The sequence below is a fragment of the Eptatretus burgeri genome, chromosome 6 (assembly GCF_056783735.1).
Source record: "Eptatretus burgeri isolate ZD-2024b chromosome 6, Ebu_testis_v1, whole genome shotgun sequence".
In the NCBI taxonomy this organism is placed as follows: domain Eukaryota; kingdom Metazoa; phylum Chordata; class Myxini; order Myxiniformes; family Myxinidae; genus Eptatretus; species Eptatretus burgeri.
Window position 1 is genome coordinate 99001588 of NC_140966.1, and position 25226 is coordinate 99026813.

At 43.7% G+C, this 25226-nt stretch overlaps 1 protein-coding gene across 3 annotated transcripts in view; it reads left to right on the forward strand.

The window, feature by feature from the left end:
* Positions 1–25226, forward strand: part of LOC147025440 (phosphatidylinositol 3-kinase regulatory subunit gamma-like) — a 210175-nt gene that overhangs the window by 71230 nt on the left and 113719 nt on the right. For all 3 annotated transcript variants that reach the window (XM_085886401.1, XM_085886403.1, XM_085886402.1), the window contains one exon: positions 10184–10261. In XM_085886401.1, coding sequence (XP_085742527.1) covers positions 10184–10261 — 78 coding nt within the window. The remainder of the gene's footprint in view (positions 1–10183; positions 10262–25226) is intronic.

The following is a 25226-nucleotide window of genomic DNA, read 5'->3' on the forward strand; positions in this document are numbered from 1 at the left end:
ATCAAGCTCACCTTCCTGCTTACCAGCTCCATCACAATGATAAACATGAGTGGGCTGAGAGCACTTCCCTACTTCAATCCGACGTTCACCCTGAACTCCTCAGACATCCCAGGACCGACCAAAACTCTTCCCTTCATTCCCTTGGACATCCCTTCCACCAACCTAACTTCTGCTTCCAGTACTCCCATCCATCTCGGTGTCGCCATCACCATCTCTCTCTGGACAGTGTCGTAGGCCTTCTCCAGGTCCACAAATCCCAATACCATGTCACCTTGCACCTCCAACCTCTTTTCCACCAACTGTCTCAGCGCAACCATCCCATCCATCATCCTCCTACACTTTCTAAATCCCTGCTGCTCTTCTCTGATTTTCATTTCCACACTCTTCCTTATTCTCCAGTCCAGAATCATCCCCAGCACCATCATTACATGACTGAGGAGCGTAATGGCCGTGTACTTCCCCAGATCTTGAACATCACCCTTCCAGAGTGGCACAATTAACCCTGTCCACCACTCCTCTGGAATTGAACCCTCCCTCATACATATATCCAATAACCTCTTCGTTCAACTGACTCTGACTTCTTCCACTGTAATTATCATCTCTGGACACACCTCATCAATGCTTGGCACTCATCCCTTTTTCATCCTCTTCAGTGCTGTCCACACTTCCTCCTTTGTGATCTCCACCAAATCCACTTTCCCCTCAACATAACACAGTAGCTCCAGCTCGCCATTGCTTCCTTACCCGTTCAACAGCTCTTTGAAATACCATTCCCACACCTTCAATACTGCCCCTCTCTCTATCACTAGCCTTCCGCCACCATCCTTGATCAACCCCCTCCCCCACCCCCTCCCCTTCATGTCCTTGCCATCCTCATCCCTGTCACGAGCCAATTTATACATCATCTTCCTCCCACCATCCCGTTCCAACTTGTTGTACACCTTCTCTTCCATGTTATTCCTGACCTTATCCACAACTCTCCTTGCTGCTTTATTCTTCTGCTCATACAGGTGCAGCAACCCTGCATCCGGCGATGTACCTCTATCCTTGATCTTCTCTATCCTCTTCCAAACCTCCTTCTTTTCGCCAACTGCCTTTGCAACCTCCTCCGTCCACCATACATACCTGGTGTCTCTCCCTCGCCAATGCACCCTTCCCTGATGTCCTTCCACATAAAACCTCCGCAATTCCCCTCGACACCTCTCTGTACTTCTTCCGCTCCTCCAAACCTTCCGCTTCTTCGCTAAGTTGCTCATATCTAGCCCTCAACCTCCCCTTGTACTCCATGATGACGTTTCCCCGACACCCCCCACCTAATAATTTTTCTGACCCCAGCTCTTAACCTCCATCCTTTTCTTCATCCGTAACACGAACACCACAGGTTTGTGCTGGGTGGTAGTATGCTCTCCTGCCACTGCTTTACAATCCTTTTACCCTCCACAACTATTGCTTCCTTACCACTACCAAATCCAGTTCTGTTCTATGCTGTCCACTCCTATCGAGGTAATCTTGTGGCTTTCCTGCTTTTGAAAGAATGAACCAGCAATGGGCATCTCATTCCTCACCACCAGCTCTTAACCCTCTCTATTCCTCATTACCAAAACATTTGGTGGGGGAAGTGTCTGGGAAACCTCTTCCTTTAGACCTCTTCACCCTTTAGACCTCTTCACCCAGCTCCGCGACTCCCACATGCGTGTCAAAGTACCCTGAAATACACAGCATCACCTCCAGCTCAATGATTCCCATCATCCTCTCCAGTGCATCACTGAATTCCTGCTTCTCCACCCCAGTCCATCCCATTTGTCACCCACATACCGACATAACACAAACCGTTTGCCTCTGTATCACCAACCATGCCATAACGATCCGTCCCTCCCATCTTTCCACTTTGATCACCTGCTTGCTGATCTCTTCCGATACTATTATTCCCACGCCATGACTCCTTCCATCCTCATCCACGTGAAACGGCTTGTATCCTCCTCACCCTGTCTCCTTTCCATCCGGTCTCCTGCACACACAACATTTCCGACCGTTTTCTCTGCATCATCTCCACCACCTCAACTCTTCTTCCCCACCATTGATCCCCATTCAAACTACCGAGCCGAACTTTGCTTCTGAAACCGCTGCCCACCTGGCAGAGCCAGTATCATCTTGATCAGTTTGAGATGCTCAAGTCAGGTCATCATTCAGCAGCGCTGTGCGGGCTGCCCTGCTGGACTCACTCGCCTGGTCAGCCCGGGCTAATCTATATTATAAGAGAGCCGTTTGTCTGCGTCTGTCTGTCTGTCACCATTTTTCTCAGAGATGGCTGAATGGATCTTCATCAAACTTTCAGAGATTCATGTTTGAGCCCCAAGAAGTGTTTTAGGTATAAAATAAAAAATTGAAATTATGTATAAAAAGAAAAAGTTCGTTTTTTGTTTTTTTTAATTAATTAATTTTAATTGCTCTATAGTGCCTAAACCTTTGTAGCTTTGTGAAAAGGTAATATTAAAGGATCCCGACTACATTCCTTAGTAGGTGTTGGAAAGTAATTTAGGCCCCCACAAAAAATAGACCAGGTAATACTGGGCAACGCTGCGTACTCCTGCTAGTATCTAATAAATAAAATTTGTAGTCCGTCCGTCTGTCTGGATGTTCTTTTTTTTTGTCGCAAAGACCGCTGGGCCGACAACCACTAAATTTGACACACAGACCAGGTCCGACCCAGGGATTGTCCTCAGTGTATTTTCATCCACCACCTCAGCCTTTTTGGACTCCCAAGACCCTCAAGACTCCAAAGACTCTTTCGACCCTAAAGACCCTTCAGAACCCAAAGACACTTAAGACTCCTTCCATCCTTCAGATGGATTAGACAGCTTGGACCCATGGCCATTTAGAGCTTGAGACACTTTTCACATGTTTGATAGTTTTGATCCTTTCGACCCCTCAGACACTAACTACAATTGGAACATACCCTTTAGACCTTTAAAGCGTACCCTTTAGACCCATCCAGAGATTTTTATGCAAACACGACACAAACATCTATCGTCTTCGTCAAACAACCAGACTATACATTTTTCAGCAAGTCATACGTCACTCGACCCTCCTCCTGTCGTGGCCAAAAAATATTGTAACCTTTGTTGCACTTTTTTCAGATAATGCACCATTTCTTCCAGAAAATTGTTGAAATTAAATAATATTTTGGTATCCACACATGTGTTTCTTTGGTTTACTGTGGAACGAAACAAAACAAAATCTGAAAAAAATTACTAAATCTTACCTTATTCCACACTGAAATCTCAAGATGGCCCAGACAACATTATTGGCACCTTTTAAAAGTTGTTAGAAATAATTAGATTTCAAGCAGGTGATTCTCCTTTACTTTGGAATTGAACTCACCTGTGGTGAGGTGCAGGTGCCTGCTATATATGAATCACTCATTCAATCAGTTTGAATGGAGAGAAAAGGAGACATTCTGCTGTTTTGTGTCACCGTGTGTACCGCAATGAGCATGGAGAAAAGAAAGAAAACAAGAGAATTGTCTGAGGCAGTCAGACACAAGATTGGAGACAAGCATGGACAATCTCAAGGTTACAAGTCCAGCTCCAGAGACCTTGATGTTCCTGTGTCCACCGTACACAATGTTATCAGGAAGGTTAAGGGCCATGGCACAGTCGCCAACCTCCCTGGATGTGGCCGCAAGAGAAAACTTGATCGAAGATTGTAGCGAAGGATTGTTTGGTGGAGAAAACACCTCGATCAACTGCCAAACAGATCTAGCTGACCTTCAGACAAAAGGTACGACAGTTTCAACTCGCACCATCTGCCGTCAACTCAATGAAAGGGTGTTCTATGGAAGGAGACCCCATAGGACCCCACTACTGAGAGAGAGAGACATAAGAAAGCCCAACTGGAGTTTGCCAAAACACACCTGAACAAGCCAAAATCCTTTTGTGGAAATGTCCTGTTGACAGATGAGACCAAATAAGAGATTTTTGGTAAAGAACATCATTTCTATGTTTACGAAAACAAAATGAAGCCTTCAAACAAAAGAACACTTTCCATACAGTCAAACATGGAGGAGGTTCAGTGATGTTTGGGGGTTGCTGTGCTGCCTCTGGCATTGGGTGCCTTGAATGTGTGCATGGCATCATGAAATCAGGAGATTACCAAGGGATTTTGGAGCACAATGTTGAACCCAGTGTCAGAAAGCTGAGTCTCCGTCGAAGGTCATGGGTCTTGCAGCAGCACAATAACCCCAAACACACTCCAAAAAGCACCCAGGAATGGTTCAAGACAAAAAACTGGACTGTTCTGAAGCGACCAGCAATGAGTCCAGATCTAAATCCCATTGAACACCTGTGGGGAGATCTGAAAACAGCAGTTGGGGGAAGGCACCCTTCAAATCTGGGAGAACTGGAGCAGTTTGCACAGGAAGAGTGGGACAAAATGCCAGTAGAGAGGTGTAGGAAGCTCATTCATGGCAACAGGAAGTGCATGACTACATTTATTTTGTCCAAAAGCTGTGCCACCAAATATCAACTCCAGGGTGTCAATAATTTTGTAAATGCCATTTCTTTATTTTCTGATTTAAAAGGATATATTAAGTTCTGAATCAAAAACAAAGGCTCTGTAATATCAACAGTGAAATAAGGAATTGTGGAGACCAAATACTTTTGTCAATTTCAACTATTTTTAGAGAAAATTGTGAGTTATCAGTAAAAAGTGTAAGGGTGCCAAAATTTTGGCCACGACAATGGAGGATGGGTACTCTGCTATCTATAATAATTTAGTCGGGAGGCCGTCATGAAATTACCGAGAGATTTATTTTGTTACTTCTTTTTATTAGTTACTCGACGACCCGTGAACCCGTTGTGACAGCGGTTGATGAAAAAAAAAATCATTTCAAGAAAAAAACAACATAGCTCCAGCGAACTATACCGCTGAGGTTGTTTGCATTGATCAAATTCTCCCGAAGAGTACTTGACTGAATCGGGAATTGATTTTTTAAAATATTTTTTTCGTTGCCCGTTTTGAACGAAACTTGAGACTGCACACCGCAGGCAAATGGTGAGTAAAGTGGCCCTAAATTTTTGCGCTATTGTGTTCCGTTTTGACTGTATTTTGGGAACATACATACATACATACACACACACATATACACATTATATACATACATACATACAAGATGAGAGTTTTCGGAATATATTGATAATGTACACGTACAATTTAATATACAACATGAGAAAATTCCTTTATGGGAGGAGGGAGGGAACAGATGGAGTGGGAGTTTGGAGGGGTGGGATGAGGGAGGGGAAGGGTTGCATGGGAGTCTGGAAGGAGGGGTGGGATGAAGAAGGGGAAAAGGGTGGGATGAGGGAGGGGAAGGGGTGGGGTCGGGCGGGAAGAGAGAGGGGAAGGGTTGGGTGGGAGTCTGGAAGGAGGGGTGGGATGAAGAAGGGGAAAGGGTGGGAGGAGGGAGGGGAAGCCTGGGTGGGAGAAGGAACTTTGCCCAGCAACGCCAGGTATCACCAGTCATATTATAATAATAATAATACGAGTTCCCTTACAATGAACATCAACGCAGGAGGAGGCCATTTGGCCTATCAAAGCCTGCGCTATTATTACCAACCTCTGGTTGTTTTTCCATGCTCTATCCATTCTAAATGCTGAGTGTAAAGCAAGGAAGCAGCACATATGGCTAAAGTCTTTGGTATGATTCAGCCAGCATTTGGATCACCAATCCCCCAGACTCAGAGTGGATACTCCAACCATCAAGTCACCGAGGCTGGGTCCTATGTTTATTGTGTCCAAGAGTTTTCCCACTGCTCTACTATCAGTTCATGCCCTCTCCACCTTGCTCTTCCATGAAGTGTCCCTTGATCCCCCATCCTATTTATAAGAGGGACAAACACAAGATCAACTTTGATTAACCTGAGAGGAGCCAGATTAATTAAATTTCCTTGTGAGATGGAGGGATATCGGTGTAAGATCCTACATTGTAAGGTGATACCAGGCAGGTGGTACTGAGCCAGCAGAGGTTATTGGTGTGAGACTTGAGCAGGTCAAGGAAACTACAGGGTGCCATTGCCATAGGATTCCAGGATGAGGTTGATTGGACAAGGAGATAAAGTCAGGCTACAGAGGAAGGAATGGAGGGGCATGAAAGATACCTTATGTGGGGGCATTCAGCGAAGGTATGTGAAGGTATTTATTTTTCATATTGTGTGTCGAGGCTCGTGGAGGAGTTAGAACATGGAACGGATCAGGATGTGACAAAAAGAACAGTAGAAAGAGAGGGGTGTGGAGGGGGAACAAAAGAGAGGGAGGTTTGGAGAAATAAGGGACATGGGGAAGAATGAGAGAAAAAGGCAGAGGGGGTGAACAAGATGGATACTCCTGCAAACACTGGATCACAAAAGTGGAAGGAAAAACTGGAATGTTGAAAAGAGTTGGGCTTGGGGAGGGTTAATGGGTGTAGAAAAGATCATCGATAATGGGGGATGATCTGTAATGGTGATTAACAGCTGTCTTGAGGGCCTGGAAGGAAGAATGACAAACAGATGAGTTGGAGGAAGTTGGTTCCACAGGTGGGGAAAAAGTTGGGTTGTTGACAACCAAGTATGCCTGCAGAAAAGTGTATGGGGGGTGGGGGAGAGACAGTATGGAAATGACAGAGGATGTGAAAGACCGGAAAGGAGATGGCAGAGTGGTTGAAGACAGAGATGTTAAAGTGATAGACCCAGAGACTCAGCTTCGTCATGGGAGATTCCAATTATTTTGAAGGTCGTGGTTTTCACGGCATTAAGCTGAGCCAGGTGTGAGGCAGAGGTGACAGCCCAGATGGGACAGCAGTACTTCATCAGGTTTCGGAGCAAGGCATTGTACGTCGATAAATGTGAAGATAATAATTGTATTTATACAGGGCCTTTTACCAAAGGACACAAGGAGCAGGAAACTGGATAAGATGTGCCAAGGAAAGACTTTGCACGATGGAGGATGCTCAGTCGGCGACTGGCTTTGGATGCTCGTTTAGAAATGTGGTTTGCCCAAGAACGTTCATTTTTCTGCCAGGCTCACCTGTCCTGATATTGAGGTGACAGAGAGAGATAGAGAGTTGAGGGATAGATGTAAATGGAGTCTTCATTGTTGGGAGGATGATACAACACACAGATAAACAAGAGGTTGTCGCGGAGGGGAAGTTGCAGCCAAAGGTACTCCTGGGGGGTTGGAGGTGTAAGAGCAATTCACAGACAATGAGAAATGGAGTTTTGAATGGAAAGTGCAACTCTGCAAACAGAAAGGTGTTTGGGCCAATCAAACTGGAGGAGACAATCGCAAGAGGGAGATGCTTAGGAGTCAGGGACACCCGGTGGGAGAAAGGATTCTGTTCAACGGATGATATCCAGTGTCCTGGATTGAGAGGTCTGTCAGATTGGAGAGGAGACCTTGGATGTTTGAGTCCATGCAGTTAGGGACAGGGAGGAGGTACTGTTGACAGTGCATGGATATGTGAGAGGGGGTGTGTGGGAAGTTGGGGAATAGGTGGCGGAGCTTGCAGAGGGGGTGGGACAAGGGATGGCTGAGAAAGATTGGGTGGGGAGATGAGGGTAATTGGACAGGGGGTGGAGCAAGGGGGAAGGTGGAAGGCGACAGGGTGAGGGAAAAGTTGGGATGAGGGGGTATCAGAAAGAAGGGACATGAGGTCTTGGGATCTTGAAGAAGGGGTGGGGTTGGTAGGAAGCGGGTTTGTCGGAGATGACGAGGTGGATGGCCATGAAGTGGAGAGGTTTGACACCGTTGATGGACGTGAAGGGGAGTTGATAATCTTGTGCGGGCAACCACTGCAGCGACTGGACTTCTCATTATTCCTCATTCAGATGCACTAAGACAGATATCTCGTGAGGTGTGAAATGAGAGGTTATTGAAGGCACGGAAGAAAGTTGTGTTGTTGGTACTGGAGTTGTAAATGGCGGGGGGGGGGGGGTTGATATACCGAGCATTTGTGAGGAGCCAGGTTTGGGAAAAAAACTTTGAGAAGAAGAATACATTGATCGAGCCATAAGGCAAATGAAGAATTTTAAAATGCTATTGAAAGCTTTTATAGTAAGAAACAAATTCCATTCGGAGGAAAGCGAGTTAATTTGGGAAGTATTATGGATGGAAGGGATAAAGAATAAACAAACGAAGGAAGGCAGTAACTCATGGAATGAGTTCCTGAGGTTTTTTTTGTTTGTTTGTTTTATTCAGTGAAAAAATAAATATATTTAAAGTGAAGAAGGGAAATCAAATGGTGGAGGAGTGTGAAAGGAGAACACTTTGGATAAAGGTGGAACGAGGGACACGTCAGAGCAAAGACAGAATTGGCACATCCACGAGCTGAGGCCTTGCCGAGTGGACCATACACTCAGAGGGACACGATTTTTATGATATACCACAACAAAGTTCAGCAAAATCGAGAAAATTGGAGAAAAACACAACCAGCAACACGGGGATGAAACGATATCAGAAAGACACGATGGAAGTGGTCCAGAAAACTTGATTTTGATGAACTGCAAGGCGGCCTGCACGGGCGAACGTCCAACATGCTCAGGTCCGGAACTGGAACTCGACGGCATTCAGCGAAGGTATGTGGTGAAATTGAAGGAGGGAGGGCCAAAAGGCAGGAGCAGTGGTTGTGGAACTCGGAGGTTCAGGAGGCAATCGGGCAAAACAAAAAAGGACTTTTAGGAATGGCAAGGTCACAGGCAGGAGGGAGCACAGGGTAAGGAATTGGGGGGGGGGATAGGTGGGGATAGAGGTAAAGTCTGCAGGAGCAAAGGCTCGACAGAAGGCTTGGAGAGAGTGTTTTGAGAAGTTGTAGTCAGAAAAGGATAAAACGATCAACAAGTTGTCGAAGAGAAGAGCTGTAGGTGGGAGATAATAAATGAGGAGGACATCCTTTGTTGATATTTCAAGGAACTGTTGAACTTGGATTATGGGAGGGTTTTATTGTAAGAGGTCAGTGAGGTGCAAGGGCTAGTAAGAGGCACAGAGTAGGCGGAGGTTGTGGCAGCTTCAGGGCACACGAACATCGGGAAAGATAGTGGGCCATGATGATTAAAGGATTGGTGGATGGAGGAGTGGAGTATTTTTGGCAGTTTTTTTTGTTCCGATCTGGGAGGGAATACCAAGGGATTGGTCGGAGAGTTACTTGGTGGCTATCCACAAGAATAGAGGAGATGTGACTTCGTGTGGGAATTACAGGTGTAACATGCTCATGGAGTGTTGGATAAGAAGGTGAATGCTCAGCTGACACAGCATGCGGGGATTGATGGGATGCAGTTTGGGTTTACATCAGGTAAGGGAACAACAGATGCTATCTTCATTCTTAAGCAGACACGGGAGAATTTCTTGGAAGGGAACAGCAAGTCATGCGGTAGGTTTGTGGATCTGGAAAAAGGATATGATGGGATTCCGAGGGAGGGTGATTTACCGGTGGGTAAGGAATAACGGGAGGGGGCCTGAAAGACTGGCTCGGGTTGTTGAGATGATGTTTGAGTGCCAGTCGACGCTAAGAATAGTTGCTGAGGGGCATTTTTTACATAAGGGGAGCTTTCCATCAAGCGTCAGCTCTTACTCTTCTTCTGGTTGTGGTGATGAGGGATGTGTTGAGTGAGGGAGAAAGAAGAGCATTACCTTGGGTTGTGTTTTCTGATGATTTGATGTTGATTTAATAGTCTGAGGATGGGCCACCACTTCAATGTGCTTAGGAGAGCGACAGGGGGATTTGGCAAGGCAAGCTTTTGATATGACTGCAGTTAGCCAGAGGAGAAGGGGTGCAGACCAAAATCGAGGTGGTGGAGAGGGATGTGTGATAATTAGGGATGCACGGAGGGGGTGCTGAGGATAGCGGGGGTACAGAGAGCAAACATTTGTGAAGTTGATAACACAAGAATGTGGGATTAATTGGGACCATTAGAGTAGTTGTAGTTGTCGTATCCCTCATATAGTATTTTGTCAGCCTTGTTTTGTAACTTCTTAGGTATTTTGTTAAGCTTTGTATCCTGTAGTTGAAATTAAAAATAAATATATGAATAAAGTTTCACATGAGGGAGAAAGTGTAAGGTCTGTACTTGATTTCGGTTTTAAGTGTTTGAAAATTGGAACATGGAACGCCGTCGTTTTAATCGGTTAATTAATTTTCCATAATTTCTTTCAGCTGTGGACGTTCAAGGAAGCTACGCTGTGCCTCCTGGAAGCCAAGGTGGCCTCGAGCTGCTCCACAGCCTGGATGCAGGTGAGCAGCATGAGAAGTTGGAAAAATGAACTTCAGAATTGCCCACCTGTACTTTTACTCTTTTCAACAAATTCCAAAACTTTTATGCTCTCTCTTTTTTTTTATTGCGGTAAATGCACCACTTAGGTCTTCGATGATCCCACTTTCACGACTAAACTCGTGGAGATTTAATGTTTTGAACCTTTCCTTTGGCACTGTTGTGCAAATAGCCCTTTGGTTATTCATTTTGCAGCTGCATGGCTCATTGTGTCAAATACTTGAACCATGCTGGATCCTTTCCTGCATCCAAACGTTTCCCTCGTGGTGTCTCCCTCCATGACGTACAATTTGTTCTCAGACACATTAAACACAAGAGTCCAGAGAATTATATCGTCTCTCGCCATGTAGCTGTCCTTTTTATTTTATTTTTCCTCTCTTTCTGGATGAATGTCTGCCAGCATTGTCGTCTGGATCAATTTTTTAAAAAAAATATTGTTTGTCTGATTCTGTGACTTCAACTTGGGCAGCAAAATAAGCATTTCTATCATGACGATTTTTGGGTGTCACAAATTACTGCTCGATGTCGGTAACTCGTGCTCTGTCTGCATCTCACTGATTTTTTTGTTGCTGTTGTTGTTGTGCACGTTGTCGAGGCTCATATAAGAGCGAACATGCAGAACATATAACAAGGGGAGCAGGAGATAAGAGGGGTGGGAGAGGGAAGCACAACAGTGGGGAACAGAGATATCAGGAGATCTGTATAAGGGAGGGGGAGGGGGTGATGCACACGGGGTAAACAAGATGGACACTACAGGAACTTTCAGAAAGGAAAACAGAGAATTTGAAGGAATTGGGTTAATGGGGGTAGAAAAGATCTAGGTTTTGGATGGGGGAAGATGTGAGATGGCGGTGAACAGCTGTTCTGAAGACCTGTAGGGAGGAGTGGGATTGAAGAGAGTGTGGGAGATTGTTGCGGAGGTGGGGAAAAACAGAGGAATGAAAGAATGAAGGTGAGCTGTGATTCTTTATTTTGGTAGTTTCACTAGAAGGGGGTTGCTGGCAGACTTTGAGCGCCCTGCGGAAATATACAGTAGGTGGGACAGATCACAGACAGAGCGGGAAGGGGGGCAAGGCCAGAGAGGAGACTGTAGAAGACAGAAAGACCCCCGACCTGCCTGCGGTGACAGAGTAAAAGATCCAAAGGCTCAGCTTCAACGCGGGAGATACCAATGATCCCAAAAAGCCTTGGTTTCCACAGCATGAAGCCGAGCTAGGTGTGAGGCAGGAGCACCAGCACAGAGGGGACAGCAGTACTCCATCAGACTGTGGATGAAAGCGTTGTACGTGGTCAGGAGCTCAGGTAATGTCACAATTGTTTGTTTTGAAAACACAAATAATCTCTTTGCCGAAATATCGCCGTTGTAAGCTCCTCCAACGATTTCTTCAAGCAGTGCCGATATTTTGCTTTCAAGTTGTTGTACGACACAAAAATTAACAAACGATGAAAATGAGTTTGGTTCTATTTTCCCACCCTCTGCGTCGTTCTCGACTCCTCATTTCTCACCACATCCCTTACTTGTCCAAGTCTCAGTCTATTTTATCTCTCATCCCTGCTGTTGGTGTTTACGCCCTCTTTCTACTGTTCCTTTTGTTCTCTTGTGTCCTCATCCATTCTATGTTCTAGCTTTTCTATGAGCCTTGACTTTGTATACAAAAAAAAGAGCCATTTCAAAAAGGCAATGATGTCAATATTATTATCAGACAATTACCATCAGCTGATTGCCTACTCTCCCCACATGTCCATACATTAGGGTGTGTGTGTGTGTGATTATCCCTTTCTGATCGGAAAGAACTCAACAAAAACCAGTCAACAATATCTCCATCGTGGCATGAAGTGTTGCTCAGTTGGAAAGTAAACTAACGTCCTTGAAGTTTGAGAAAAGCTTGTGGTATCTACAGTTTGCATCCGATCCAATGTACCATACCTTGTAATACAGAGCGTTGGTTCTGCCAAAGCAGTTTTCTTGGCAAAGGTTACATTGGGGCGGTTTGCCATCCCTCTCCCAGCAGTAGTTTGTAATTTGTTCAAGGTGCCGGCGATAGCTCACCTACTCTTCATGAAGGACACCATGGGATCTTTAACGTCCGCCGACTAATACCGGCAGACGGGACGCTCAGTTTAACGTCCCTCCGAGGGACGGGCAACATATCGACGAATCATCCCGCCTGCGAAACACTGAGATGACTGTTTATAACTGTGTCGAGATTCAAACCCAGGCGAGGCGTCTTCGAGGCGAGCTTGAATTTTCTTACTTGACAAAAAAAAAAAAAAACCATAACTCTTAGCTAGTTAGCCAGCCTTTCTGTAACCTCACATGACATAATTATCAACCATTTCACCACATTGGTAAACGGAATTTAACAAACTCTTGCATTACCTCCTGAGTTTCATTTTGTGGGTGGTGTGCCTTTTTTGTTGTTGTTGTTGTTGAGGGCACTCTTCTCTTTGGCAGTTTAGAAAAACCACATGGTGGTTACAGATCTGTATCAATCTGGCGTGGAGCATTCCACTGTACTTGTAACTTGTATTGCAATGTACCAAATCTACGATTTGAATAAACGTCGTGGTAGTTCACCCGAAACCTGTGCACTTTGAGATGAGGTGTTGTTCCTCTGTGCTCATTACTGCGTTAGGGAATGATCGAACAGAAATGTTTGCAGGTTTGAACGTAACGTTTCCAGTTTCGCTCCGAGAGTGCAAGCATAAAGACGAGGCTTCAAAATAATATTTCATTTTTTTTACCTTTTTCTAGCTTGACACCTTCATTAAGGGTTTTCACTTTTGAGTCATGGTGGATCGAAACGTGCAAGCAAGTCGCGAGTTGTTTACTTTTCATGAAAATGTGTTGCGGACGAGCTCCGGACTTGTCTCGATAACGGTGCGAGCACGTCGTGCAATGTCAGCTGGAAGCTCGACGACGGAATGATTCCAAGGGATGACTAACAGAAGAGGGCACACATTGCCACGGCGGGAGAAGATGATGGGCACGCCATGGATTGCTGATGCTGTACTGTGGTGAAGTGAGCACGCAAGTCGTTTGTATGGAAAACAGATTTGTGATATTTTCTTGCACTTCTGTTCCAGCGAACCACAGGATTTTTGCCAAGTAATGTTTATATCTCGACCACAAAAGTTTGGAGGCTGAATCATACGAGAAGCTTCATTGAAGTGTTTCAAAATGTTTTCTGTTGAAAATCAAAATGGAGATAATTTCGACATTGTGGGCAAAGTTTGTCGAAGCCTTCGGTGTTCGTGATGCGCAATCTCCTTTCCTTCGTTATTTTGCATTGTTAAAACGTTCTTGATGATTTCAAGCACTCGCCTTCCATTTCCTTGAAAGCATATTCCCTGTTCTGGTTTTGTTGAAACTGTCTTTGCATTTCCACTGTCATGTATTTTTGAGTTGCAACAGCTTTATTACCTCCACCACCGAAGGTGGAAGGAGGTTATGTTTTCACCCCTGTGTGTTTGTTAATTGCCAGAATCCTTCGGATTTCGGCAATTATGTTGGTCGGTTGTGTGTGTCATTCTGTGTGTCTGTCTGTCTGTTGGAATCGCGATATAGGAGATATCCCTTATTGTCGGGTTTTGTGTGTGTGTGTGTGTGTGTGTGTGTGTGTGTGTGTGTGTGTGTGTGTGTGTGTGTGTGTGTGTGTGTGTGTGTGTGTGTGTGTGTGTGTGTGTGTGTGTGTGTGTATATATGTGTCTGCAACGCGAGGCTCCACAGCACGAACCAGCGAACCAATTTCGATGAAACTTTGCCAACATGTGCAATATGTGCCGGGAATGTGCGCGTTTGAATTTCGTTGCCCAGCAACCACCCGTTGCTGTGCAGCGGCCGAAAAACCACGTACAGTATTCTCAATACTTTTCCTTCAGTTTTGAATGTAGAGAAACGAGACTTCGGAATTAAACACTTCGAGATATTTAGAAAATTTTACTCGAGCCGATTTTTTATTGAGGTTTTATTTTTCAAATGGTAGTCCTTCAAAAATCGGGTGTCTATTTACCGTCATTTTTTATGAGGGGCTTAGGAAAATGGGCGGAGCTTAGGGAAAGTGGACGTGGTTGATGAAAAGTGGGAGTGGCATAGGAAAGTGGGCGTGGCTTATGGAAAGTGGGCGTGGGTTATGAAAAATATTGTGTGGCTCAGGAGGTGTGGTCAAACAAGAGTATTGAGAGAAGTTTATTGGTGTGTGTGTGTGTGTGTGTGTGTGTGTGTGTGTGTGTGTGTGTGTGTGTGTGTGTGTGTGTGTGTGTGTGTGTGTGTGTGTGTGTGTGTGTGTGTGTGTGTGTGTGTGTGTGTCTGCAACGCGAGGCTCCACAGCACAAACCAGCAAACCGATTATTTTTCAAATGGTAGTCCTTCAAAAATACGGTGTCTATTTACTGTCATTTTTTATGAGGAGTGCCAGTTGGCAAAATACGCAATAGGAAAAATCTTGCCAGGCAGAGGAACAATTGTATGTGAACCAATACGTCTTGGCAATGAATCTTCGTCGGTGGATCGGTCAGAATGAAAAGCATTGTATCCAGCGCTTCAATCCGAGCGAATCCCTCTTCGCCTACAGGCTTGTCTGTTTGTTTGTGTTTGTTTACCCTGTAGCAGCCACACCGTTTCAGCGATCATGACCAAACTGGGTACAGACGTCGGCCATGGTCCCACTTCGACACTTGTCGTTTTTGGTGAATCTTGGTCAAAGGTCAGGGTCAAGGTCACCGAAAAACCGAAATTCTTATTTTTGCAATAACGTCCACTAAAATGGTCGTATCGACTTCAAACCAAATCCAAAATGTGCATCTTCCAATTCTGCATCCAACCATATGTCTCATTGGGGGTGTCACACCAACACCCTTCTTAGCGGTCGGGGGTCGAATGTCAGGGGGGGGTCGGGTCAAAACTTTCAAATTGCGATAAAAACACCATTTCAAGTCCGATTGACTTCCAAGTTATGATCATGACTAAACTAAGTGCTATAACTCATTAAACAGTAGCACTATCGACTTATAAGAACCAAATTGATTTCCAGGTTTTTGTTTTTTCACAGATCATGGAGATATGACAAAGTTATTCTGGCAATTCCTTGCTCAACGAGCAATTTCATTGGTTTGTTTGTTCGTTTGTGCGCAGGGTATCTCAAAAAGTTGGCGATGGATTTGCATGAAATTTTGTGGAGAGCTTGAGTATGTGACGACGACGAAATGGTTATATTTTACTGAATATCCGAATCAGAATCCGGATCTCGATCCAATAATTTTTTAAGTGATTTTTCACCATTGAGACAGAGGGCCAAAAAACAACATACAGCAGGGTATCTCAAAACGTTGTGGATGGATGCAGACGGAACTTGGTGGGCAGGTTGAGTGTGTAACAAGGAAGAATTGATTCCATTTTGGTGATGACCCAGATCTGAGAATTTTTTAAGTGATTCTTCACCATTGAGATTTTGGGCCAAAAACAACATAGAGCATGATATCTCAAAAAGTTATTGACGGATTCGGACAAAACTTGGTGGACAGGCTGGTTAGGTGATGAAAACAGGCCGATTATATTTTCGTTCAGGTCTGAATCCAGATCCAGCCTGTCGGTGGGATACAAAACATAAACTTATCAGCCTGACTGATAGAGGTATGCGTTCCACCGAGTTGCCGTTCTCATCACTTAGTTATTGGAGAAACTTTTCACAATTGCTATCCCTCAACTCTCACATTAATATCTAAAACTTATTTATTGGAGAAACTTTTCACATTGATATCCAAAACTATCACATTGATATATTGCATTAATGTATTAATTAAAAAAAAACGATTCACATTGATGTATTAACGCATGAATTAGAGAAACTTTTAACATTGATATCCCATACTTTCATGTTGATAAATTAACTTATTTATTTGAGAAACTTTTCAACTTTTACTTTTCTTCAAGAATGAGGCTCATGGAAGAGCAAGCTTTAATTGATAGAGGGGTAGTGTGCCTATAACCGGGAAAAAGGGAAAAAGAGAGGTGGGGGGAGACACAGACACGGGGAAAAGGAGGAAACGTTGACATTAGCAAGCAAGATGGTTGGGTAGGAAGTATTAATAAACGAAATAAAGATCATGGGGTGGGATGGAGGATGACACGAGGTGGCAGTGTCACTACCTGCTTGAAGCCCTGGACGAAAGAGTACAACAAAACGGTCTCTGAAAGGTGGTTCCATAGATGGGAGGTGAGGTGTGCAGTCGGCCTGCATTTTGGAAGTTTGACCAAGACAGTTGCATGAAAACGTGAGGCCATATCTAACATGTGTCAAACATTTTGGCCAGGTTCACTGTACTGATACATGGCTCGATAAGATCCTCGCATGTTTTGCAAAACATTCTGTGATCTTTGTATTGATGCAGATCTCCAGGATTCCTTAAACTTATTGCCTTGTGTCAATAATGGCAGTTGCATGGAATAATAATTGGAAGTTATTGTCAAACTAGTGTGGAAAGTATTTATAAATACACTTTAAAAAAGAAACTTATCATACAGAAGCAAATTACTCTTTGGCCATTTGCTTATTATTCACTAAATAGTTTCATCCTTGTTGGAAGGCAAGAAGAGTTTGTAAAATGATTCGTCAAAATGTCTCCGGGTTTCTGTCATTCAGGTAATTGTGAAACTTGTGTGTGTGTGTGTGTGTGTGTGTGTGTGTGTGTGTGTGTGTGTGTGTGTGTGTGTGTGTGTGTGTGTGTGTGTGTGTGTGTGTGTGTGTGTATGTGTGTGTAAGTATGTATATATGTATATATATATATATATATATGAACAAATTTCGATACCCATGAGTTATACACTTAATTTTCATATGTGTCGTGGCATTATCATGATGGTAGAACTTAGGAAGTTGTTTGGAACCAAGGACCTCCTTTTTAATACAGGAGTGAGGCTTATAATTATACAAGAGCAAGGCAGAACTGACAGTGGCACAAATATTCAGGGAAAGAACAGGAAAGGAAGAGAGGAAGGACGGGAGAAAACACTGACTCGAGCAAGTCACGTTAACTGGGGTAGTAGAGATCGTGGGTCAGAATTTAGGATTATGAGAGATGGTGATGCACTGCTTGCTTGAAGTCTTGGAGGGAAGAGTGAGGCAGAACTGCCTCTGGATGGTGGAAGTGAAGAATTGAGGTGTGCATTCAGCCAGGAGAAGGTCACTGGAAGAATGCGTGTACCTTTGAGTTGCTGGGGAGAGTCGGAGGACTGAGAGAGCAGAGGGAGCAATGTTGGAGAATAGACAGTAAAAAAAAAAACAGACACCACCGACCTGCCTGTCATATGAGAGCAACATCCCTTGCGCTTCTGCTTCATTGCAGGAGATTCTAATAATTTTGAGACCTCAAGATTCCACAGAATGCAGTGGAGAGAAATGTGATGCTGATGCGCCAGCCCATAGCAGAGGGCAATTCTCCATTGAGCTTTGAACATCGGCCTTTGTAGACTGAGGAACTGATTTTTTTTCAATGAAGGATGCCCAGTCTGCTCCTGGGTCAACCACGTAGCAAAGCTGGCCTCCAAAGCCAGTCAAAATCATTGCTGATGGCAAGGCCTTGAAGCTCAAGAGATTGAACCTCTTCTGGTGGATAACATGGAAGCAGATAGGTGGGTTAGTTTGATGACTGTTGTGAAGTTATAGAGTGAGACTGTGGGATTTTCCAGGATTGAAGGACATGATCCATTTATCAGACCACAGTCTAATCATTTCAAGATTGGGAGAGAGAGAGAGAGAGAGAGAGAGAGAGAGAGAGAGAGAGAGAGAGAGAGAGAGAGAGAGAGAGAGAGAGAGAGAGAGAGAGAGAGAGAGAGAGAGAGAGAGACAGAGAGAGAGACAGAGAGAGAGACAGAGAGAGAGACAGAGAGAGAGACAGAGAGAGAGACAGAGAGAGAGACACAGAGAGAGAGACACAGAGAGAGAGACACAGAGAGAGAGACACAGAGAGAGAGACACAGAGAGAGAGACACAGAGAGAGAGACACAGAGAGAGAGAGACAGAGAGAGAGACAGAGAGAGAGACAGAGAGAGAGACAGAGAGAGAGACAGAGAGAGAGACAGAGAGACAGACAGAGAGACAGACAGAGAGACAGACAGAGAGACAGACAGAGAGACAGACAGAGAGACAGACAGAGAGACAGACAGAGAGACAGACAGAGAGACAGACAGAGAGACAGACAGAGACAGACAGACAGACAGACAGACAGACAGACAGACAGACAGACAGACAGACAGACAGACAGACAGACAGACAGACGCGCAGCTGCCGTGTGCCGAGCAGAAGGATCGAGGCACTGAATTACAAAATGTCGAGTCACCTGCAAAAAGAAAGAGAGGTTTTGCCAGAACATCGGAGATGTCATTAATAAAAATGAGGAACAAGAATGGGCCCAAAAACATGACCTTTGGGAACACCAACCTCCACTCACAACAACATTTGCACTCGGAATATGCAACAATCATGGCAATTTGCATAATGTGTATACAAGAGAGGTGGGAAATGAGAAAAGTACCTTTTGGAACACGAATGCAAGCTGGGAGGATGGATGACAAAAGAGACAAGTGTTGGAGAGGAAATCTGCAAGAATTGGGAGTTTGAAGGAGGATGGAAGGTCCACAAAAGTTCCACAATTTTTGCATACATAATGTTTAGACGACCCCTGACCGAATCAAAATGCAAATTGTATGTCACCAATATTTTTTGGCTACAGATAGACAATCACACCAAGGTTTTCAAAAGAATCAAGGCCCAATTATATTTCTCTCAAGCCTGCCGCAATCATCTGATGGGGCTCAATGTCAGATTTTAGCAATTTTATCAGTTGTTGGCATTGTCTTGCATGTTTCGAGCTGGTGACACTGACACTGACACTGAAATTTGATTGTTCCTCTTTTTGTGAAGCTTTGTGAGTGCAGATCATTTCTGCCCCCTTGTGACGATAAAGTGCGATGTCACTGGACAACAACAAAGTGCACACCAAACGACATCAGTTGGGCCACGTAAAGGTCCACAACTGTAGAATGACCGCAAATCAAATGTGCAATGTTACGATGACGTTTTCCTGAATCTGTCCTTCAAATTCAACCTTCACTGATTCAGTGGTGAGTCTCACGGAGAGTTTAACAAGGATGTGAGCAAGAGCAGTCAGGATAAGAACATAACGATGATTATAACGGCACCTGGGAGAGCGCGTACCTCCGCCAGGCTGAACACTTTACGTTTTGTATCCCACTGACAGGCCGGATGTGCATCTCGACCTGAACCAAAATCTAATCGGCTTGTTCTTGTCACCCAACTCATCCACAAAGTTTCATCCAAATCCATCCACAACTGTTTAATGAGCTATCGTACTCACAGGTCGACAAACAAACAGCCGGGCGGGGTGAAAACAAAACTGTCGTCTCCCTTGCAGTAATTGAAGTGAAAAATGAAAATCAAATCTCACTTCTCAGACCTTTAATACCCCGAAGGTGAACTGTCAGTATCATCATCACAATCACAGCAGTTCTCTTGAAACCTCATTCACCGCACATTTGTTCGAAAACCACCTTTCTGGTTCACAAGATGTCTTCAAATTTATTCAGTTAACATATTGTGCAGACGATTACTGTCTTTTCATCGTTTTCAAATTTAAATCCGGTGGGTTCCTGCACCGCCAGAGTGGGTTATTTTGCGGTCAGACACCATCATTTGTTCCGAAATGGTCTTGTTTGACGGTTTTTGTTCACCTGTTAATGTAACTTATTTACTCGCACATCTCGAGTGCCTTCTTGTGGGTTCGTTTGTCCTTGTCTGGGCTGTTGTGCCGTTGTGGCCTTGTTCAGATCTGTTGCTGTGTTTCTTCTCCTTTTCCTATCTGATCATTCCGTTGCTTGCTGCCGCTCTGTCCCACTTCCTGTATGACACCTCGCTCTTCCATGAGCCTCAATTCCATTCCAACAAAAATAAGGGGATCAATTTAAGTAGTCCTCGAATACGTGCATGTCTGTAAGGCCTCCAGGTAAGCCTGTCCATGTTCCCATCTGAACCCTTTGGCTCACGATGCGGGGAACCCATGTTCAAATCCCATACACCACATGTTTGTCCACCATCCACAAACATGTTTGGAATCGAATGCATAAGTAAGTACACTGATGTTTATGATGTCTTTGTCGTGTGTGTGATGTCTATTTATTCAAACTCCTCACTTCGTTGACTGCATGAAATTAAATCAGAGATCAGAGTGAAGGCATCAATGGATGACCGACGTCAGGTGATGCTAACGTGGACACACCAGAGGGCGCTCTGGCAATGTTCAACAACCGCCTCCAATCTGGTTGCACTAACATGAGCTGGTTTCTTCATTGCCTGGCACTGCCTTTTCTTTCCAGACACCTTTCTTTATTTAAAATGATTCTGACTATTATTCCCTGGTTTTCACTCTTTAGTTTTATCGTTTTGATCTCAACATGAATCTTTGCTCTCTCTCTCTCTCTCTCTCTCTCTCTCTCTCTCTCTCTCTCTCTCTCTCTCTCTCTCTCTCTCTCTCTCTCTCTCTCTCTCTCTCTCTCTCTCTCTCTCTCTCTCTGTCTCTGTCTCTGTCTCTGTCTCTGTCTCTGTCTCTGTCTCTGTCTCTGTCTCTGTCTCTGTCTCTGTCTCTGTCTCTCTGTGTCTCTCATATAATGTCGAAACATCTGGAGTGTGATGAGCACTCCCCAGATCTCTGATAATGGTGAGAAAAAGACAATTAACAAAGGAAGACAGACAGAGACCATTATAACCCTTACAAGTGTAGGTCTTTCCTTTCGAGAAATTGCAAAGAAGCCAAGGTGTCAGTGAGTACAGTTTGCTCCACCATCAAAAGGCACTTGGAAACTGGAGGAAACTCTGACAGGAAGAGGTCTGGCAGACCCAAAGCCACAACACAATCAGAAGACAAGTTTCTGAGAGTCAACAGTTTGCGTGGTAAGCGGCTCACAGGACAGCAGCTTCAAGCACAGCTTAACACTGGTCGAAGTAAGGAAGTCTCAGCTTCAACTGTGAAGAGAAGACTTCAAGCTGCAGGTTTGACAGGTCGAGTGGCAGTAAGAGAGCCATTGCTAAGATGGAAAAATAAGAAAACCAGGCTTGCCTGGGCCATGAAGCACCACCAGTGGACTACTGAAAACTGGAAGAGGGTCTTATGGACCGATGAATCAAAATTTGAAATCTTCGATTCATCACACAGGATTTTTGTATGCAATATATATATATATATATATATGTATATATATATATATATATGTATATATATATATATATATGTATATATATATATATATATATATATATATATATATATATATATATATATATATATATATATATATATATTTATATATATACACACACACACACACACACAAGCCGGTAGGCGGACAGGGGTAGTCGAATACCCAATAGAACCTGACACAATGGGCCCGTTCGATGGGGAATGACCTGAGGATTACGCACAAAATTCATGATTCCAGCTTCAAGGATTAATGCTGCAGATTGTTTTTTTGTTAAAATACTCCCACATTTCGAGGTTTTTCGGCCGTTGCTCGGCAACGGAGGGGTCCATGGCAACGGTTCTTTCTCACACATAACTAGGACATACCATGAACCTACCATACCAGTTTCATGTATATCTAACTCATAGTCTCTGAGATATAACGAACTTCATTTTTGGCTGCTCTTAGAGCACCCATATTCTGGACATTTCCATCTGTCTGTCTGTCCACGAAACTTTGGTCAAGCCTAGGGGCTAAACCACTCAACCGATTCCAATGAAATTTGGTAGGTAGGACCAATGTTTCTGGGAATCGTGTGCTTTCGAATATGGGACCCCGGGCCCTCGCAATGGCATAGTGGTCCTGTAAAATGGCCCTGTAAAAGTGGTCAAAAAATCGAAAAAAAAATCGAAAAATCGAAGCTTCGAGTTCTGTGCGCAATCTATCTCGCTCCCTTCATCCAAATTTACAGCCCTAACAAAAATATTTGTAGGAGGAGATAGGTTTTGGGCGAGTACATGTCGAACATTTCATAAACGGTTAATTGCGAATATCTCAAAGAGAAAGAGTCTGATTTTGATGAAACTTGGGTGAAATGTGTACAATGTGGCTCGCATGTACACAAATATACCATCAGAGATGGGGAATCCCCTGCCATTGAATGAAAAAGGTCATACATATTCCAGATAATGAGGCAGGTGAATTGGAAACAAGACATCATTTGGTCATCATCTCAAAAAAGTTCCTTAGGGGTGAGGAACGTAGTAACCAAAAATAATTGAAATCAGATAAGCTGTTTTCCATTTAAACAAAAAACTTTTTTCAAGATGGCCGTCCCAGTCGGCCATCTTGGATCCGGCCACGCCCAAAATCAATAGGGTTCTTCCTTTTCAGGTGGTACATGTGTGACTCAAATTTCAAATCGATATGGCGAACAGTTTATGAGTTATTGCACTCACAGCTATAAATGTTGACGCACGGACGGACAGCCGGACGACCTGGGTGACAACAATATCCCCCTTCCGCCACGCGGCGGGGGATAAAAATGAATGGTTGCTCTGGACACCACCGTTGCTGAGCAACGGGACTTTGAAATTTTTGAAAAATCATAAAAAATTTATTTTTGGGAAAATCAAAAATCGGGCCACGAGCGTCTGTGGGCAGTACATTCAGCCATATTGTCAAAAATTTCCAGCCGGATCCTATGAAAACTGACGGAGAAGATAGACCTTGAATGAACCCTGGTTGAAAACAATAAAACAAGCCGGTAGGCGACATGGCTGCTCGCTCTAGATGGAAAGCTGGCCTACGCGACGAGCCGATATTCATGTACATGCTATCAATCAATTTAGCACAATAAATATGATTATCACAGCCCTCTAAGTTTGCACCCAGAAACCCGCCTTGTGAAATTTCAGGCATGTTTCCAAAGAGACTCTAACAAATGGCAGCCCTGGTAATTCCATTTATCTATTCGCTAAACATTTTTTTTTTATATGATCCTGTAAAACATTCTCCTTGGGCACAAAAAAACAGGTCCCTCGGAGGTCCAGTTTCGGAGGTATTGATTTTTTTGTACAGTCCACAATAAGTATACGATGTACGACAAAGTATTTTAGCTGTTGCTAAGCAACGGAGGTGTGCAAATCAACCATTCATTTTTGTGTACATGCTCGCCAAATTGTACACATTTCACCCAAGTTTCATCAAAATCAGACTCTTTCTCTTTGAGATATTCGCAATTAACCGTTTCTGAAATGTTCGACATGTACTCGCCCAAAACCTCTCTCCTCCTGCAAATATTTTTTGTTAGGGCTGCAAATTGGCATGAAGGGAGCGAGATAGATTGCGCACAGAACTCTAAGCTTCGATTTTTCGATTTCTTTTTTTTTATTATTTATTTCGATTTTTGTTTGACCACTTTTACAGGGCCGTTGCTATGCCGTTGCTGGGGCCTGGGGTCCCATATTCGAAAGCACACAATTCCCAGAAGCATTGGTCCTACCTACCAAATTTCATTGGAATCGGTTGAGTGGTTTAGCCCTTAGGCTTGACCAAAGTTTCGCAGACAGACAGACAGATGGAAATGTCCAGAATATGGATTCTCTAAGAGCAGCCAATAATAAGGGGAGAACAAATCTCAAAAAAAAAATTCAAAAAAATTTTTTTTCCACTACATCGACGACCCAACATATCGACGGAAATACTGATAATAAGGGTAGGAAAAAAAATCTGAAAAAAATTTTTTGATTTTTTTTTCGACTCGATCGACTACCCAATATATATATATATATATATATATATATATATATATATATATATATATATATATATATATATATATATATATATATATATATATATATATATATATATATATATATATATATATATATATATATATATCCTGGTGTTGGCGCAGTGGTTAGGGCAGCGGCTTGGGATCCAAAAGGTCCTGAGTTCAAGCCCCGTTTGGCCACTGAATTAATACACCAGGGGGTTGACTCAGCCTGTCATCCTTCCGAGGTCGACGAAATGAGTACCCGTATACTGGGCCGGTGTATACCCCGGTTAAAATAGGTGTATCATATCCCTGTGTCGTAAGAGGCGACCAGGGTTGCGTCAGGAAGGGCATCCGGCGTAAAACATGTGCCAAATCTCTATGCGGATCATACGGATGATCCGCTATGGCGACCCCGAACAGGAGCAGCCAAAAGAAGAAGATATATATATATATATATATATATATATATATATATATATATATATATATATATATATATATATATATGTATATATATTATATTCATATATGTATATATATTATATACATAATGTACATGGACATATATGCAAACACATACATCCACATATGTGTTTATATATGTATATATATGTATATATATATATATATATGTATATATATATATATATGTATATATAAATATATATATAGATATATATATATATATATATGTATATATATTTATATATATATATATATATATATATATATGTTGTTGCGGGCCGGGGGGTTGGGTGAGAAGACGACTCGGTGGGGGAAGCTATGTCGATTCCCACCAGACTCCCCGGAATTGTAGGCCGTTGCACACGGATAATTCCGTGACGCGGCAGGACGCTTAAGCGACTGTGGACGCCAATAACTCAACCGCATGACGTGGTGTGGGCGGAGACGAGGACGCAGAGTCTCGGAGTAGGAGGCGGGTCGTGGTGGTGTCCACGAGGCGAGGCATGGGCGGAGACGAGGAGGCGGGGTCGAGGTGCAGGAAACACAGACAGTCTGGGCAAGAGGGACTGCTCAAACCTTTATAGGGCCCGCAGTTCAGGGGGAGGGGCCTTGCTGAATCCAAACGTCATCACCTGAATCGGGCACTCCA